The sequence below is a fragment of the Oncorhynchus clarkii genome, chromosome 6 (genome assembly GCF_045791955.1).
Source record: "Oncorhynchus clarkii lewisi isolate Uvic-CL-2024 chromosome 6, UVic_Ocla_1.0, whole genome shotgun sequence".
Lineage (NCBI taxonomy): Eukaryota > Metazoa > Chordata > Actinopteri > Salmoniformes > Salmonidae > Oncorhynchus > Oncorhynchus clarkii.
Window position 1 is genome coordinate 87,645,714 of NC_092152.1, and position 16,411 is coordinate 87,662,124.

Consider the following 16,411-nt stretch of genomic DNA (forward strand, 5'->3'; position numbering starts at 1 on the left):
GCTAATGCTAAGCTAACGGACGCAAATGCAATGCTTTTGCCATCCCATGCGTCTAGTCAGCCCAAGGGCACGCTAAGCTAAATGCTAAACTAACACTGGTTGTAACAGCTCAGCCACGTTCCCTGCTTAACCTCAAGGCATGATTATGCTACGCTAGCAGCTTGAGAGCAGCTCTAGCCTTGGAGAAAGGCTCCCACGATAGGCAGGACAAAGGAATGATTGACTGACTGGCTGGGAGGGAGGGAGGGAGGGAGGGAGGAAAATGCACAGGATGCTTGATTCCTGCCTGCACGTGAATTCCAGACATTCTTGGTGGTGGGCCACTGGGTGTTTGACTGCTGCGGGTCCCACAGAAGCAGGCTGAGGAGGCTCTGAGAAACTCTGCACACAACAGACTCTCACACACACCACTCAACATACAGAACCCCTCAACATACAGAACCCCTCAACATACAGAACCACTCAATCCTCTAGCAGAGTTCAGAATATTTCTAAGGGTGGGGGGATGGGACAAATCTGGAGAACTTCAATAGAGCCTAAAGGAAGTCTGAGAAACAGACAATGTAATCTCCATAAGAACCCAATCACCTAAACCCAATCAGGGCCCATCTCTGGTCATATTAAGCCTATCAGGGCCCATCTCTTGTCATATTAAGCCAATCAGGGCCCATCTCTTGTCATATTAAGCCAATCAGGGCCCATCTCTGGTCATGTACAACACAGGACATGGAGTAGGTCTTGCTGAAGATATATACAAATATAAACTGGATGCTGATTGGCTAACAGCAGTGTTATATCAGACCGTATACCACAGGTATGACAAAACGTACATTTTTACTGCCCTAATTGCATTAGTAACCAGGTTCTAACAGCAATAAGGCACCTCGGGGGTTTGTGGTGTATGACCAATATACCACGGCCGAGGGCTGTATCCAGGCATTACGTCGTGCCATACACCACACCCTCTCGGGCCATATTGCTCAAATATAGCATCTATATAGACACACTAGAATATCTATACATTGAGACGTGTGCCAGTTCTTACCAGTGTCCCAACAGAGACCAAGGTTAGTTGCTGCAAATGGGCTGGTTCTTTATTTAGACAGAGTGAGCTGTACAAATAGCATGCAGAGAGGCAGGGCCAGCCAGCTACCCCAACAGCAGGGCAGCTTGGTCAGGCAGGGGCACGGGAGTCAAGCCCCCCCCCCCCCCAGGCTGTGTGTGTGTCCAGGCTCTCTGGATGGTACATGGAATGCGGCACCAAATGGCCGTGATCCTCTGCAGAGAGAAGCGTGTCCACACACACACACACACACACACACACACACACACACACACACACACACACACACACACACACACACACACACACACTTGAGCTTCTGCAGTCCACGGAAATAGAAAAAGAGTTGACATCAGCAGAGGGTCTTTTCAATAGGCCGTTCCCTTACCTCCACCTCATCAAAACAACACCTGCTTAGATAGGGAAAACACACAGCAGAACAGAGCTGCTATAGGGGCTAGGAGAGGCAGGAAGAGGAGGGAATGTCTGGCTAGAGACTGAAGATCGTGAGAAAATCTCTCCACCTTCAAACAGGCACCTGTAGCGCACACACACACACACACACACGGAAATGCCAGTTTCCTGCCGTGTCCCCAGCACGATTGCTATTCAAAGGAGAGAGTGTTCTCTAGTGATGCGTCATTGGAGAGTAGCGAGTCAACACTTGATCTGCGATATGAGCCACTAAAACCAGCTGCTTTTGGGCTGTGTGTGTGTGTGTGTGTGTGTGTGTGTGTGAAGCTGTGGCCTCGCAGTAAAAGACTCTGGCACGGGGCTGAGCAGTGTGTGTGAGAAAGTGTGAGGCCTAGCTAACTGTAAAAGTCCCGAGTGAATCCTGCGCTGTGCCAGAGAGAGAGGGCCGAGTCCCACACCAGACAGGCCCCGGTGATGACTAATCTAAGACACCTGTAGCTGCATGGTGACTACTCCACTCCTCAGCTCTCTCCTCACCTCTTTCTTCATTCTTCTGTGACTCCTGCTCTCCCCTCGGAGTCCTGTCTAAAGAGCAGTGTAGGACTGGGGAAAGAGCCACCTCAACCTACATTCTCCCAGAGCCAGACATATCAGCCTCATCTCCACATCTCTGAAGTTTGAACGCCTGACTGGTGCACAATATATACTACCACACAGCCTGGTCAACAACCACACAGCCTGGTCAACAACCACACAGCCTGGTCAACAACCACACAGCCTGGTCAACAACCACACAGCCTGGTCAACAACCACACAGCCTGGTCAACAACCACACAGCCTGGTCAACAACCACACAGCCTGGTCAACAACCACACAGCCTGGTCAACACTACACAGCCTGGTCAACAACCACACAGCCTGGTCAACAACCACACAGCCTGGTCAACAACCACACAGCCTGGTCAACAACCACACAGCCTGGTCAACAACCACACAGCCTGGTCAACAACCACACAGCCTGGTCAACACCACACAGCCTGGTCAACACCCACACAGCCTGGTCAACAACCACACAGCCTGGTCAACAACCACACAGCCTGGTCAACACCAGACAGCCTGGTCAACACCAGACAGCCTGGTCAACAACCACACAGCCTGGTCAACAACCACACAGCCTGGTCAACAACCACACAGCCTGGTCAACAACCACACAGCCTGGTCAACAACCACACAGCCTGGTCAACAACCACACAGCCTGGTCAACAACCACACAGCCTGGTCAACAACCACACAGCCTGGTCAACACCACGCAGCCTGGTCAACACTACGCAGCCTGGTCAACAACCACACAGCCTGGTCAACAACCACACAGCCTGGTCAACAACCACACAGCCTGGTCAACAACCACACAGCCTGGTCAACAACCACACAGCCTGGTCAACAACCACACAGCCTGGTCAACAACCACACAGCCTGGTCAACAACCACACAGCCTGGTCAACAACCAGGTCAACAACCACACAGCCTGGTCAACAACCACACAGCCTGGTCAACAACCACACAGCCTGGTCAACAACCACACAGCCTGGTCAACAACCACGCAGCCTGGTCAACAACCACGCAGCCTGGTCAACAACCACGCAGCCTGGACAACAACCACACAGCCTGGTCAACAACCACACAGCCTGGTCAACAACCACACAGCCTGGTCAACAACCACACAGCCTGGTCAACACTACACAGCCTGGTCAACAACCACACAGCCTGGTCAACAACCACACAGCCTGGTCAACAACCACACAGCCTGGTCAACAACCACACAGCCTGGTCAACAACCACACAGCCTGGTCAACAACCACACAGCCTGGTCAACAACCACACAGCCTGGTCAACAACCACACAGCCTGGTCAACAACCACACAGCCTGGTCAACAACCACACAGCCTGGTCAACACCACACAGCCTGGTCAACAACCACACAGCCTGGTCAACAACCACACAGCCTGGTCAACAACCACACAGCCTGGTCAACAACCACACAGCCTGGTCAACAACCACACAGCCTGGTCAACAACCACACAGCCTGGTCAACACCACACAGCCTGGTCAACACCACACAGCCTGGTCAACACCACACAGCCTGGTCAACAACCACACAGCCTGGTCAACAACCACACAGCCTGGTCAACACCACACAGCCTGGTCAACAACCACACAGCCTGGTCAACAACCACACAGCCTGGTCAACAACCACACAGCCTGGTCAACAACCACACAGCCTGGTCAACAACCACACAGCCTGGTCAACAACCACACAGCCTGGTCAACACTACACAGCCTGGTCAACAACCACACAGCCTGGTCAACACCTCACAGCCTGGTCAACACCACACAGCCTGGTCAACACCACACAGCCTGGTCAACACCACACAGCCTGGTCAACAACCACACAGCCTGGTCAACAACCACACAGCCTGGTCAACAACCACACAGCCTGGTCAACACTACACAGCCTGGTCAACAACCACACAGCCTGGTCAACAACCACACAGCCTGGTCAACAACCACACAGCCTGGTCAACAACCACACAGCCTGGTCAACAACCACACAGCCTGGTCAACAACCACGCAGCCTGGTCAACAACCACACAGCCTGGTCAACACCACACAGCCTGGTCAACACCACACAGCCTGGTCAACAACCACACAGCCTGGTCAACACCACACAGCCTGGTCAACACCACACAGCCTGGTCAACAGTCTAAACTCTCTCAGGATGTGGATGCAGCCTCCCACCCCTCAACGGAAATATTGGTTCCCAGGGCCCTTATCTCAGCGGAAGCATTTCCCCTGGGAAGGGAAACGGAGGCGCGACATCAGGAACTACCATACCTCCTTGTTAACTTCCTGCGGTGCAGTGTGGTGTGATAGGCTGATGGCGTCACCCGAGGGATTAGCCCAGTTGGTTTCTGGGCAATAAAGCCAGAACGCTAGGCAGGTATCACATGGTTATTACAGACAGTAATGACTGTTAGTTTAACTAGCCTCTGTTTTAGCCTCTTACCTTGTGTGAGTAGTGAGGATCCATGATCCGGGCCAGTCCAAAGTCTCCTATCTTCAGCACCAGGTCCTCTGTGTTGACGAACAAGTTGGCAGGCTTCAGGTCTCTGTGCAGTACGTTGGCAGAGTGGATGTACTTGAGGCCTCTCAGCAGCTGGTACATGAAGAGTCTGGCGTGGTCCTCAGAGAGTAGACCCCTCTCCAGGAGCTGACACAGGTCTGTCTCCATGTACTCCTGGACGATGTACACAGAGTTCACCTCTGTCAGAGAGACTATGTCCTCTGTTAGGTGACGACCGCTGGGCCCAAGGGTCTCAAATACCTGGCAGAGGGAAGGTGTTCATATGTTAACATCAACTCATACGAGCAGACACACCTGCATGTTGTCTGTGTGTTCCTGACTGTGTGCAGTGTAACTTCCATCCTGTCTGTTTAAGCACTGACTAGTGGGAGGTAGTCCAGCACTTGGAAGTGACTTGTATTGTTCGACTCAGGCCAAGTCGTATGACTGCAGAGTTGCAGTGTGACTTGAGCAAGGGGAGTCTCTCCCCCCCGCCCCCTACTGTCTGCAGTGTTAGGAGCTGACCCATTTCCACTGTCTGCAGTGTTAGGAGCTGACCCATTCCACTGTCTGCAGTGTTAGGAGCTGACCCATTTCCACTGTCTGCAGTGTTAGGAGCTGACCCATTTCCACTGTCTGCAGTGTTAGGAGCTGACCCATTTCCACTGTCTGCAGTGTTAGGAGCTGACCCATTTCCACTGTCTGCAGTGTTAGGAGCTGACCCATTCCACTGTCTGCAGTGTTAGGAGCTGACCCATTCCACTGTCTGCAGTGTTAGGAGCTGACCCATTTCCACTGTCTGCAGTGTTAGGAGCTGACCCATTCCACTGTCTGCAGTGTTAGGAGCTGACCCATTTCCACTGTCTGCAGTGTTAGGAGCTGACCCATTCCACTGCTGTCCTGACAAAAATACATTTCCATATGAATGGCCAATATAAAGTATTGTACAGTTCGTTACTGCAATTCCTGCGTTACCTTGACGGTGTTGTCGTGGTCCAGCCTCCTGATGATCTTGATCTCTCTCAGGGCGTGTTTGACGCTCTGAGGATCCGTCAGAATGATCTTCTTCACCGCCACTCGTTTGTCGCAGTCCGTGTCGATGGCTGAGAACACCAGGCCGTTCCCTCCGTAGCCCAGAGGCTTCAGGTCCATGTAACGTGGGCCCAGGTCAAACCCGTGGATGTTCATCAGAGACTCAAACTTCTCCGCCATCTTGGATTTGGTGTTTTGACTAAGTTTGCGATTGACTTTGGGGGTTGTTCAATACAAAAATGGACAAACTGACTGGTAATAGGCTATAGGAGGTCTTGCCTGGTGTGTAACATTGTGAAAATAGAAAATGTGGATGGTGTAACCCTTACAGAAGACTACTGTTTCCCCCTGTCTAACCCTCACAGAATCACACGGCTCTCGGACTCACAACCAGAGTAGAAAGTCATGTTTGTTTGACAAATGGAGCAGGTTTTTCCAGGCCTAATATGAATTACTTTTTCAAAATCTGTTTTGTTTGTTTGTTTGTTTGTTGTTTTTTGCAGCTTCTCCGGTTTTTAAACCGTTTTTAAACGTTTATAGTGTTTAACAGCCAGCAATAATGGAATGAACTCAAGAGGCCAATTCAAAAACTACAACAGCATCTTGTTGCATCCTCACAGTGCAGATACATTCAGTGATAGACTCATCCTGTGTAGCTGCATTGATTACAATTGCGCTAAAAAGAACTACAATTTTAAATTCTATTTGTTTTTTGTTTGTTTTTTGTTGTTGTATTTACTCAAATCTTCTTCCTGTTGAAACCACCGCTCATCCAAAAATGGTGTCTTGCCTTTTAGTCTTCACAGAGTAGTCTGGCCCTCAACAATCGGGTGGCTCAAGCTCACCACAGTCGCAATCAAAACTATCCTCCATTTTACATAGGGGTAACCTGAAACAGAAACAACACAATGCTTTAGGTCAGCAGTCAGACAACAATTAGACAATAGTAACACTGCCACGGCTGGCTGACTGGACACAGTTCCATTCAGCCGTTTTAACAGCCTGACATCAAACGGACTGAACGACTGTCACCGTCCAATTTAAGATGACCCAAAAGAGAAATACATGGAGAGAAATGCTAGCTAATACCTTTCAAAACTTTCAAACTAGGGTTTTTCATCTAATTAGCGACAGATTTTGCACACAAATATTCTAAAAAATCTGCATAAAAACAATATGCAAATTTTCCCCACCGGAGTTTCCATCAAATTGACTTGTGCATGATGACATAGTGATGACATAGTGATGACATAGTGATGACATAGTGATGACATAGTGATGACATAGTGCGCATCAAAACACATTTTGTAGTGAAATTCCCATGTAAAAATAAAATAAAAGCAAGTTAAATGGTTTCTCATCACATTTTCAACTCTACTGATGGTTTTCACAAAAAAAAAAAGATGTATAGCAAGTGTGTCCATTCTGGTATTGGCACGCTCACAGATACAGTGTGGGTATAGATACAGTGTGGGTACAGATACAGTGTGGGTATAGATACAGTGTAGGTATAGATACAGTGTGGGTATAGATACAGTGTGGGTATAGATACAGTGTAGGTATAGATACAGTGTAGGTATAGATACAGTGTGGGTATAGATACAGTGTGGGTATAGATACAGTGTGGGTATAGATACAGTGTAGGTATAGATACAGTGTAGGTATAGATACAGTGTGGGTATAGATACAGTGTGGGTACAGATACAGTGTGGGTACAGATACAGTGTGGGTATAGATACAGTGTGGGTACAGATACAGTGTGGGTACAGATACAGTGTGGGTATAGATACAGTGTGGGTATAGATACAGTGTAGGTATAGATACAGTGTAGGTATAGATACAGTGTGGGTATAGATACAGTGTGGGTACAGATACAGTGTGGGTATAGATACAGTGTGGGTACAGATACAGTGTGGGTACAGATACAGTGTGGGTATAGATACAGTGTGGGTATAGATACAGTGTGGGTATAGATACAGTGTGGCTATAAGACTATAATTTGATAATTATTCGACAAAAGAGCGAGATGATGTTTAGTTGTCAAATGGCAGCCAAGCATCGATGATCACGTCAACAGAATAAGACCCTTGATATTTATTGGAAAATAGTCTTATATTTTAACTATTAGGAAAACGTCCAGTTTTAGTCAATAAACTTCTAAAATAAAATAGCTAGCTACCTGGCTTTGTAATCCAGCCAAGTTGCAATAAAGACCATATGGTCCGTGGAAAGTTGCTAGGCAGATGTTAGAATGGGCAAAACTAGTTTGGTAACAAACAATGCCTTTTCCAGCATGATGGAGCACCTTGCCATAAGGCAAAAGTGATAACTAAGTGGCTCGGGGAACAAAACATTGATAATTTGGGTCCATGGCCAGGAAACTCCCCAGACCTTAATCCCATTGAGAACTTGTGGTCAATCCTCAAGAGGCGGGTGGACAAACAAAAACCCACAAATTCTGACAAACTCCAAGCATTGATTATGCAAGAATGGGCTGCCATCAGTCAGGATGTGGCCCAGAAGTTAATTGACAGCATGCCATGGCAGGATTGCAGAGGTCTTGAAAAAGAAGGGTCAACACTGCAAATATTGACTCTTTGCATCAACTTCATGTAATTGTCAATAAAAGCCTTTGACACTTATGAAATGCTTGTAATTATACTTCAGTATTCCATAGTAACATCTGACAAAAATATCTAAAGACACTGAAGCAGCAAACTTTGTGGAAATTAATATTTGTGTCATTCTCCAAACTTTTGGCCACGACTGTACACCTGGCTTAAATGTGGGTGGACTGGACCTCCGACCTCACATAAAATAACAGTTTTTATAAAAAATACCTCTTTCAGCACCCAAAGAATAGCGTTAGCCTGCAATTACAGAGAACAATGTATGTAATTGCAGGCTATTCTTTGGGTAATGAAATCAGTAGTTTTTAATAAAAACTTCATTTTAAATATGACTCTCGACACTCCAGTGTTGCCAATTTAGCGACTTTGTTGCTAGATTTAGCAAGTCAGATCCTTCCAGTGACTTTTATTGGGAAAAGTATTTAGATACTTTTTAAAGGCTGCCCCAGTTAGTTTTGGTTGATTTAATTTATTTAACTAGGCAAGTCAGTTCAGAACAAAATCTTATTTACAATGACCGTCTACCCAGGCCAAACCCGGACGAAGCTGGGCCAATTGTGCGCCGCTCTATGGTACTCCCAATCAAGGCCGGATGTGATGCAGCCTGGTTTCGAACCAGGTACTGCGGTGTCTTAGCGAGCTGCTCTCTACGTCACTCTGAGACCACTGCGCCACTCGGGATTTAGTGACTTCCGTGTTTGTGTACCCTGCCTGGCTCAACTCAGCTGCTCCTCCACTGAGGTAGCGCCACTCTAGCCTCTTGGTCCTCACCCCTCTGCTGCAGCGAGTGAAGTTAATTTATTAAATCGGCTCCTTGTCAAATGACACCACAGCTCTCTATAAGGCATAAACAATAATAACAAGTTAAAAAATAAAGTGTATACTATTTTCAAAAAAAGTACTTGCTGTTTTTTTTTTTTTTAAATGTGCATTTTAATGACTCATTGCATGAGAGGACTGAGGGACAGCATAAACGTAAAAACAAATCCCTATTATGTAATCTAGGGACAAATGGACAAAAGCTACTTTTTTTCCTTTTAAAAAATTAAATAAATAAATGTTAACACTGCGCCGCTCAACTCCATAGTAAATCGTGGAGTCGGCTGGTAAACTAGCTACTGTAGCATCATTCGCTAACTAGCGACACACTTTCTATCCAAAACGGAACCAGAAAAACACTCCGAAATGTTTAAATGTAAATAACATGGCGATAGCAGTTTGCCAACAAAACATGTTCGCCGTATTGCCGACTATAGGTTATTTTGTGTGAAGATAACCACGTTATTACGATTAACTTTCTCCAGATAGCCACTGCTAGCCAAGTTAACCATGTGATCCCCCCCATTAAAGTCGTGAACCTCCGACTCCGGTGATAATTCGGGGAACAGACCCCCTAGTTGACTGTTCGCATTATCCTAACCTTACAGGGGGAAATGAAATATCGTTGATATTCAGCCAAAGGCTTCTTCTATATAACGTTACCCATATAAAACAACGTTTTATCCACATATTTGGTCGATACGAGTGAGAGAGGTTTTCAACGATCCCGGTGACATGAACAAAGGCGCCCTGTTGTTGGCCAGAGGGTCTTGAGTGGAGCAGGCTAACCTCACAAGGCCGTCGCTAGTTAGCTTTATTCGGCTCCGTGGTCGTCCCTCAGAGGCATACAACAGCCGATCCTGCTCCCTCCTAACACAAAGCCGACGTCGAAAATATCACATCATCTGCCCTTTTAAAAACATAATACGACCTTCCCACATAACAATACACTTATCCAACCAAACAAAACAAAAAAATAGTATTGAATCACTTACTGTTCTCGTCCGTTTCATTTGATATAGCGATGTTTTTTTCAAAGCGATATTAGGTCGGGCTGCGCTCCGTCCGCACCGCGCTGCGAGTCTGTTACCATCGCCATTCAGACTGGCTGCCCGCGTCAGCGTCGGCGTCATTCAACAGACGTGGAGAACGGAGACGATGGGGAATCGGGCGGTAAATTCAAAATATCGGAATAAAACAAATATTTAGGGCGATTCTATCTTCTAATGTTTGTTTGATGTTATTTTACTGACTGTGTTTTTTGTTATGTTTTTTTTTTAATAGTCTTAGTGTCCGAATAAACTGTTATTTTACGCTGTGGGCCCTGAAGTTATTGACAGCCAGCCAGGCAGAATCTTATCCTAAATAGATAGCCCCAATACAAAGGAAAAACACTAACAGGCCGCCATCACTATTGACTGGAGGATCAAAGCAGCCTTGGGAAACCTCAAACGCAAAACAGTTAAACATTAAGTAACAGTCATTAAAACAGTTAGGATTATGTTAATTCAGAAGGTCATTGTTTTTAGACGTAGGTCTGTACATAAAATAATGCATAGGCCTAATTGACAACCTGTCATGTTCAGCCCATAGGCCTATATAAAGCCTATAGCCTATAGCCTAATTGACAATCATATTGAGCCTATATATATATAAAGCCTATATCTTATATTTATAGTAAACACAGCGACTATGCGGTTGAGTCTGACTGCTCAATGAAATCCTCATGTATTAAACTTAAAAGCAAAACACAGATCGATAGGCGGTATAAGCTTATCTTCACATCAAATTCAATCAATAATTTAATCATGACCTATAGTTTTCTGTACTTCTCTCGCGTGTATTTTACCTGTTATTGACTGGGCACAGGTGTAGTCAGTGCCTGTTACGCTTGGACCATATGTCACACACAGTTGCTGAGACGGAGGATTATATTTATATTCTCAAAATATTCAAAAAAAAAATATTCAAAATCAACACTCAAGAGAGATACTAATATTTGTGTCAACTTCCAAGCAAGTCAGTCAGACAAGACAGACACACTTGTTTTGGAAATCCTTCTGCTTGCGAAGGACTGCGGAGGTGCTGCCGTTGTTTTTCATCCTTCAGCAGCAATGCAGTGTTTTCTGAGTTTGGCCTAAATGCTATTTTCAGATTATGGTACACAGTACTGGGTTATTAGCCGCGTTAGAGGTAAAAGTCCCTCGGAAAGGTTACCGGTGCTGCGCGAGGATTTAGATAGTCCATCTGTCATGATGCGCAGGGCTTGTCGCCTTTTTCTGCTGTTTTTTTTTGTCTTCTTTTTTTTCCCCGACTAGCGGTATGTGGAATCTCTCGCACTGCGATCTACCTACATCCTTCCGAAAATAATATTCCGAATAAAGGAATAAAAATCACACAGAAATAAAACAGAATAGCCAAAATATTCGGATCCAGAGATATCCAGATAGATTCTGCGGGTCTGGGGTCCTTGTCTGCTATGCAGTAGCTTCACCAGTCAGTCTGTGAGCCAGTGTGATGTAACAACATCAGCATAGGCAGCACCAGAGCAGGGGAGAGCGGCGGGGAAGGAGGATATGTAGGATATGTTGATGAATGAACGAGCAACAGAATCGGCCAGTTTAATGAGAGGACCGGAAGAGGCCGGACGCGGATGCAGCAGGAGCAATGTGGTAGGTTGCTCCCATCAACTGCAGTGTCCATCAGCAGGGCCAGCAGACCATGTGAAGAGCCGTGTGGCTGAGAATGCTGCAGAACGTTACCTGACCCAGCCTGGGATGATGATGATGATGATGTAGACTAGTGGGATGGAGAGACTGGAAGGATGCTCAGTCTATTATGCGACAGACATGGTGAGGTGAGCATTTTGAGACCATGTCCAAGGAGCAGGCTACAGATCAGCTTCTAGGTCAGTTCCATATGAAGGTGTAAAGAAAAGTAGCTGAATAGAATTCTGACCAATGGTACAAATTGCCTACATTCACACATAAATCAATAACTATGACATAGATCAATAACTACAGTAATATATAGATGAATCACTACGGTAATATATAGATCAATCACTACAGTAATATATAGATGAATCACTACGGTAATATATAGATCAATCACTACGGTAATATATAGATCAATCACTACAGTAATATATAGATGAATCACTACAGTAATATATAGATCAATCACTACAGTAATATATAGATGAATCACTACGGTAATATATAGATCAATCACTACGGTAATATATAGATCAATCACTACGGTAATATATAGATCAATAACTACAGTAATAAATAGATCAATCACTACGGTAATATATAGATCAATCACTACGGTAATATATAGATCAATAACTACAGTAATATATAGATTAATCACTACGGTAATATATAGATCAATCACTACGGTAATATATAGATTAAGGTTAGTCTACAGGTTAGTCTACAGGTCCCCCAAGGTTAGTCTACAGTATCATTTGTTGAGTCCCTTAGACTCCCCCTCAAAAAACATTCATATTGTATATTCATATTGTCATTCATATTGTCAACCTGCTGAGGGGAGCTGAAGTAGTAGGATATCCATCACACTAGCTTATGTAACTAGCTTATGTAACTAATGTAACTAAGGTAACTATTGTAACTGATGTAGCTAATGTAACTAATGTTGCTAATGTAACTAATGTAACTAATGTAACTAATGTAACTAATGTAACTAATGTAACTAATGTTGCTAATGTAACTAATGTAACTAATGTAACTAATGTTGATCTGTTGAAACTGAAGCCGTAGCACCACACAGATGGTCAGTATGAAGTAGCACCATAGATAGTGGGAGCTGGATTTGACAAAACAAAGCTGCCGTGACTTTGATATCACATATTAAACTCTATCCTAATGCACACAGGGACAACACACCTGTGTCTACACTGTTACCACAGGACCACTTTGTATCGATGTGCTGTGCTTTACGGGCTGAGAAATCCCTGTCTGAGTCCCGGGATGCATTACAAATAGCACCCTAGGGCATAGGGGTCTATTTGGGACTTCATTCCAGTGTTAGTTCATCTGCACAGAACGTTCTCTGTCCTCAGAGTGTGAAGAGTGGTTTCTGACTGCCGTGTCTCCAAGGAGACGTGAAAATTCTGTTTACACCCGTCTGTCACCTTATATGCTGCTGTGATGATGACAGCGGGCATAATCACAAAGGAAGCTCATCACAAGCCTGCCTGCATGCCTGTCTTTCTGAGTGCCTGCTTGTCTGCCTGTCTGTCTTTCTGCCTGCCTCCGCCTCGACTCATGCTTCCAGCTCACCATATTTCACCACAGAGAGAGAAAGAGAGAGAAAAAGAGAGACATACAGAGATCTCTAAGCGCTCGTTGTTCATCTACAATCGTCAAAAACTAAATTGCTATTCGGCTGAAACAGACAGTCACAGGATCTTGCCCAGCCAACAAACCTCTCATGTCTCTTAGACTCTCCTACACGCCCAGCCAACAAACCTCTCATGTCTCTTAGACTCTCCTATATGCCCATAGAACACTTCAACCAGAGTCCCTCTGCACCTATACTGTTCTTCTGCCTTGTTCAACTTAGTCTGTAACTTGATATTACAGCCGTCTATCTCTCTTACCATGGTTGAAATCCTCCTGGAGTGTCAGGAACGCCATGGTACAGAACAGCAGTTAATCCATACAGTTATGCACTAAAGAAAGAGACCAATATCCAACACGGCTTGTTCCACAGTCCACAGGGCTTTACAGTAGCCCCTCAGCAGCCAGGCAAAGGGAAGTAGACAGTTGCCAGACAGACAGTCCACTAGTAGCCTGTGGAGTGATACAGTACTATGTAGAAATAGATTGTCACAGTCTTGGTGATATGTTGTGTTGCTCCATGTGAGTCAGTCTGGGTTGGGAGGTGGAGCTCCATGAAGAGTACATGTAGGCTGAACATGGAGAGAGAGAGAGAGAGAGAGAGAGAGAGAGAGAAGAGAGAGAGAGAGAGAGAGAGGGGGGAGGGAGGAGCAGAGGGGGGATGGGGGAGGAAGGGGGAGAGAGAGAAAGGGAGTGAGGGGGAGGAGCAAAGGAGCGAATGAGAGAGGGGGAAGAGAGAGGGAGGGGGAGAGACAGGGGGGAAGGAGGAGAGAGAAAAAAGAGAGGGAGGGAGCGAGGGAGACTGAAGGGGGAAGAGAGAGAAAGTAGAGATGGAGAGGGAGAGGGACATTAAGAGAGAGGGAGGAGAGAGGGAGAGTGGGGGGAGGAGTCTAAGCTGAATATGGTTAGATCTGTCACTGTCACAATGCCTGTTAGACCACTGCCTGTTAGATACTCTCTCTCTCTCTCTCTCTCTCTCTCTCTCTCTCTCTCTCTCTCTCTCTCTCTCTCTCTCTCTCTCTCTCTCTCTCTCTCTCTCTCTCTCTCTCTCTCTCTCTGTCTCTCCCTCCATCTCTCTGTCTCTCACTGCATCTCTCTCTCTCTCTCTCTCTCTCTCTCTCTCTCTGTCTCTCCCTGCATATTCGTTTCTCTCTCCCTCTCTCTCTCTCTCCCCCCTCTCTCCCTCTCTCTCTCTCTCTCTCTCTCTCTCTCTCTCTCTCTCTCTCTCTCTCTCTCTCTCTCTCTCTCTCTCTCTCTCTCTCTCTCTCTTCCTGCATCTCTCTCTCTCTCTCTCTCTCTCTCTCTCCCTGCATCTCTCTCTGTCTCTCCCTGCATTCGTTTCTCTCTCCCTCTCTCTCTCTCTCTCTCTCTCTCTCTCTCTCTCTCTCTCTCTCTCTCTCTCTCTCTCTCTCCCTGCATCTCTCTCTCTCTGCTGCTTCCTGACGACATAGAGTTTATGACTTCTTATCTTCATGTGATTGTGTTAGTTGCATGTGTGAGAAGTGAGGTTGCTGTATAATCATACCATATTCGTTTCCTTAATACTCTTCTTTTGCAAAGGGCAGTGCAGAGATGCTTTTATCATGTGGTATCTGTTGTGGTACATATATAGTACCAGTCACAAGTTTGGACACACCTAATGCCAAGAGTGTGCAAAGCTGTCAACATATGAAATATATTTAGATTTGTTTACCACTTTTTTTGGTTACTACATGATTCCATATGTGTTATTTCATAGTTTTGATGTCTTCACTATTATTCTACAATGTAGAAAATAGTACAAATAAAGAAAAACCCTTGAATGAGTAGGTTTGTCCAAACTTTTGACTGGTAACTGTTTAGTCATTTCGTTCTGTCTTTGTGTGGCTGGTGTGAGAATGGAGAAAGGGTGTTGGGTGTGTTAGTGTGATGTTACAGGGTAGTAATATGATGGTAGTGGTGTGTTGGTGTGATGTTACAGGGTAGTAATATGATGGTAGTGGTGTGTTGGTGTGGTGTTACAGGGTAGTAATATGATGGTAGTGGTGTGGTGTTACAGGGTAGTAATATGATGGTAGTGGTGTGGTGGTGTGGTGTTACAGGGTAGTAATATGATGGTAGTGGTGTGTTGGTGTGGTGTTACAGGGTAGTAATATGATGGTAGTGGTGTGTTGTTACAGGGTAGTAATATGATGGTAGTGGTGTGATGGTAGTGGTGTGTTGGTGTGGTGTTACAGGGTAGTAATATGATGGTAGTGTTGTGGTGTTACAGGGTAGTAATATGATGGTAGTGGTGTGTTGGTGTGGTGTTACAGGGTAGTAATATGATGGTAGTGGTGTGGTGTTACAGGGTAGTAATATGATGGTAGTGGTGTGTTGGTGTGGTGTTACAGGGTAGTAATATGATGGTAGTGGTGTGTTGGTGTGGTGTTACAGGGTAGTAATATGATGGTAGTGGTGTGGTGTTACAGGGTAGCAATATGATGGTAGTGGTGTGTTGGTGTGGTGTTACAGGGTAGTAATATGATGGTAGTGGTGTGGTGTTACAGGGTAGTAATATGATGGTAGTGGTGTGTTGGTGTGGTGTTACAGGGTAGTAATATGATGGTAGTGGTGTGGTGTTACAGGGTAGTAATATGATGGTAGTGGTGTGTTGGTGTGGTGTTACAGGGTAGTAATATGATGGTAGTGGTGTGGTGTTACAGGGTAGTAATATGATGGTAGTGGTGTGGTGTTACAGGGTAGTAATATGATGGTAGTGGTGTGTTGGTGTGGTGTTACAGGGTAGTAATATGATGGTAGTGGTGTGGTGTTACAGGGTAGTAATATGATGGTAGTGGTGTGTTGGTGTGGTGTTACAGGGTAGTAATATGATGGTAGTGGTGTGGTGTTACAGGGTAGTAATATGATGGTAGTGGTGTGTTGGTGTGGTGTTACAGGGTAGTAATATGATGGTAGTGGTGTGGTGTTACAGGGTAGTAATA

General features: G+C 45.5%; 1 protein-coding gene across 3 annotated transcripts in view; it reads right to left on the reverse strand.

Annotated features, from left to right (window-relative positions):
* LOC139411767 (mitogen-activated protein kinase 6-like) overlaps window positions 1-13,805 on the reverse strand; it is a 26,734-nt gene extending 12,929 nt beyond the window's left edge. Inside the window, exons 1-3 of one of the 3 annotated variants that reach the window (XM_071158497.1) lie at window positions 10,074-10,184; window positions 5,573-6,518; window positions 4,541-4,858 (exon numbers count right to left, since the gene is read on the reverse strand). In XM_071158497.1, the coding sequence (XP_071014598.1) occupies window positions 4,541-4,858; window positions 5,573-5,809 (555 nt within the window). In that variant the 5' untranslated portion in view covers window positions 5,810-6,518; window positions 10,074-10,184. Of the gene's footprint in view, window positions 1-4,540; window positions 4,859-5,572; window positions 6,519-10,073; window positions 10,185-10,927; window positions 10,947-13,708 lie in introns of those variants that run through there. The other 2 variants (XM_071158498.1, XM_071158499.1) reach the window with 2 other exon arrangements.
* Between the last annotated feature and the right edge of the window lie 2,606 nt (window positions 13,806-16,411).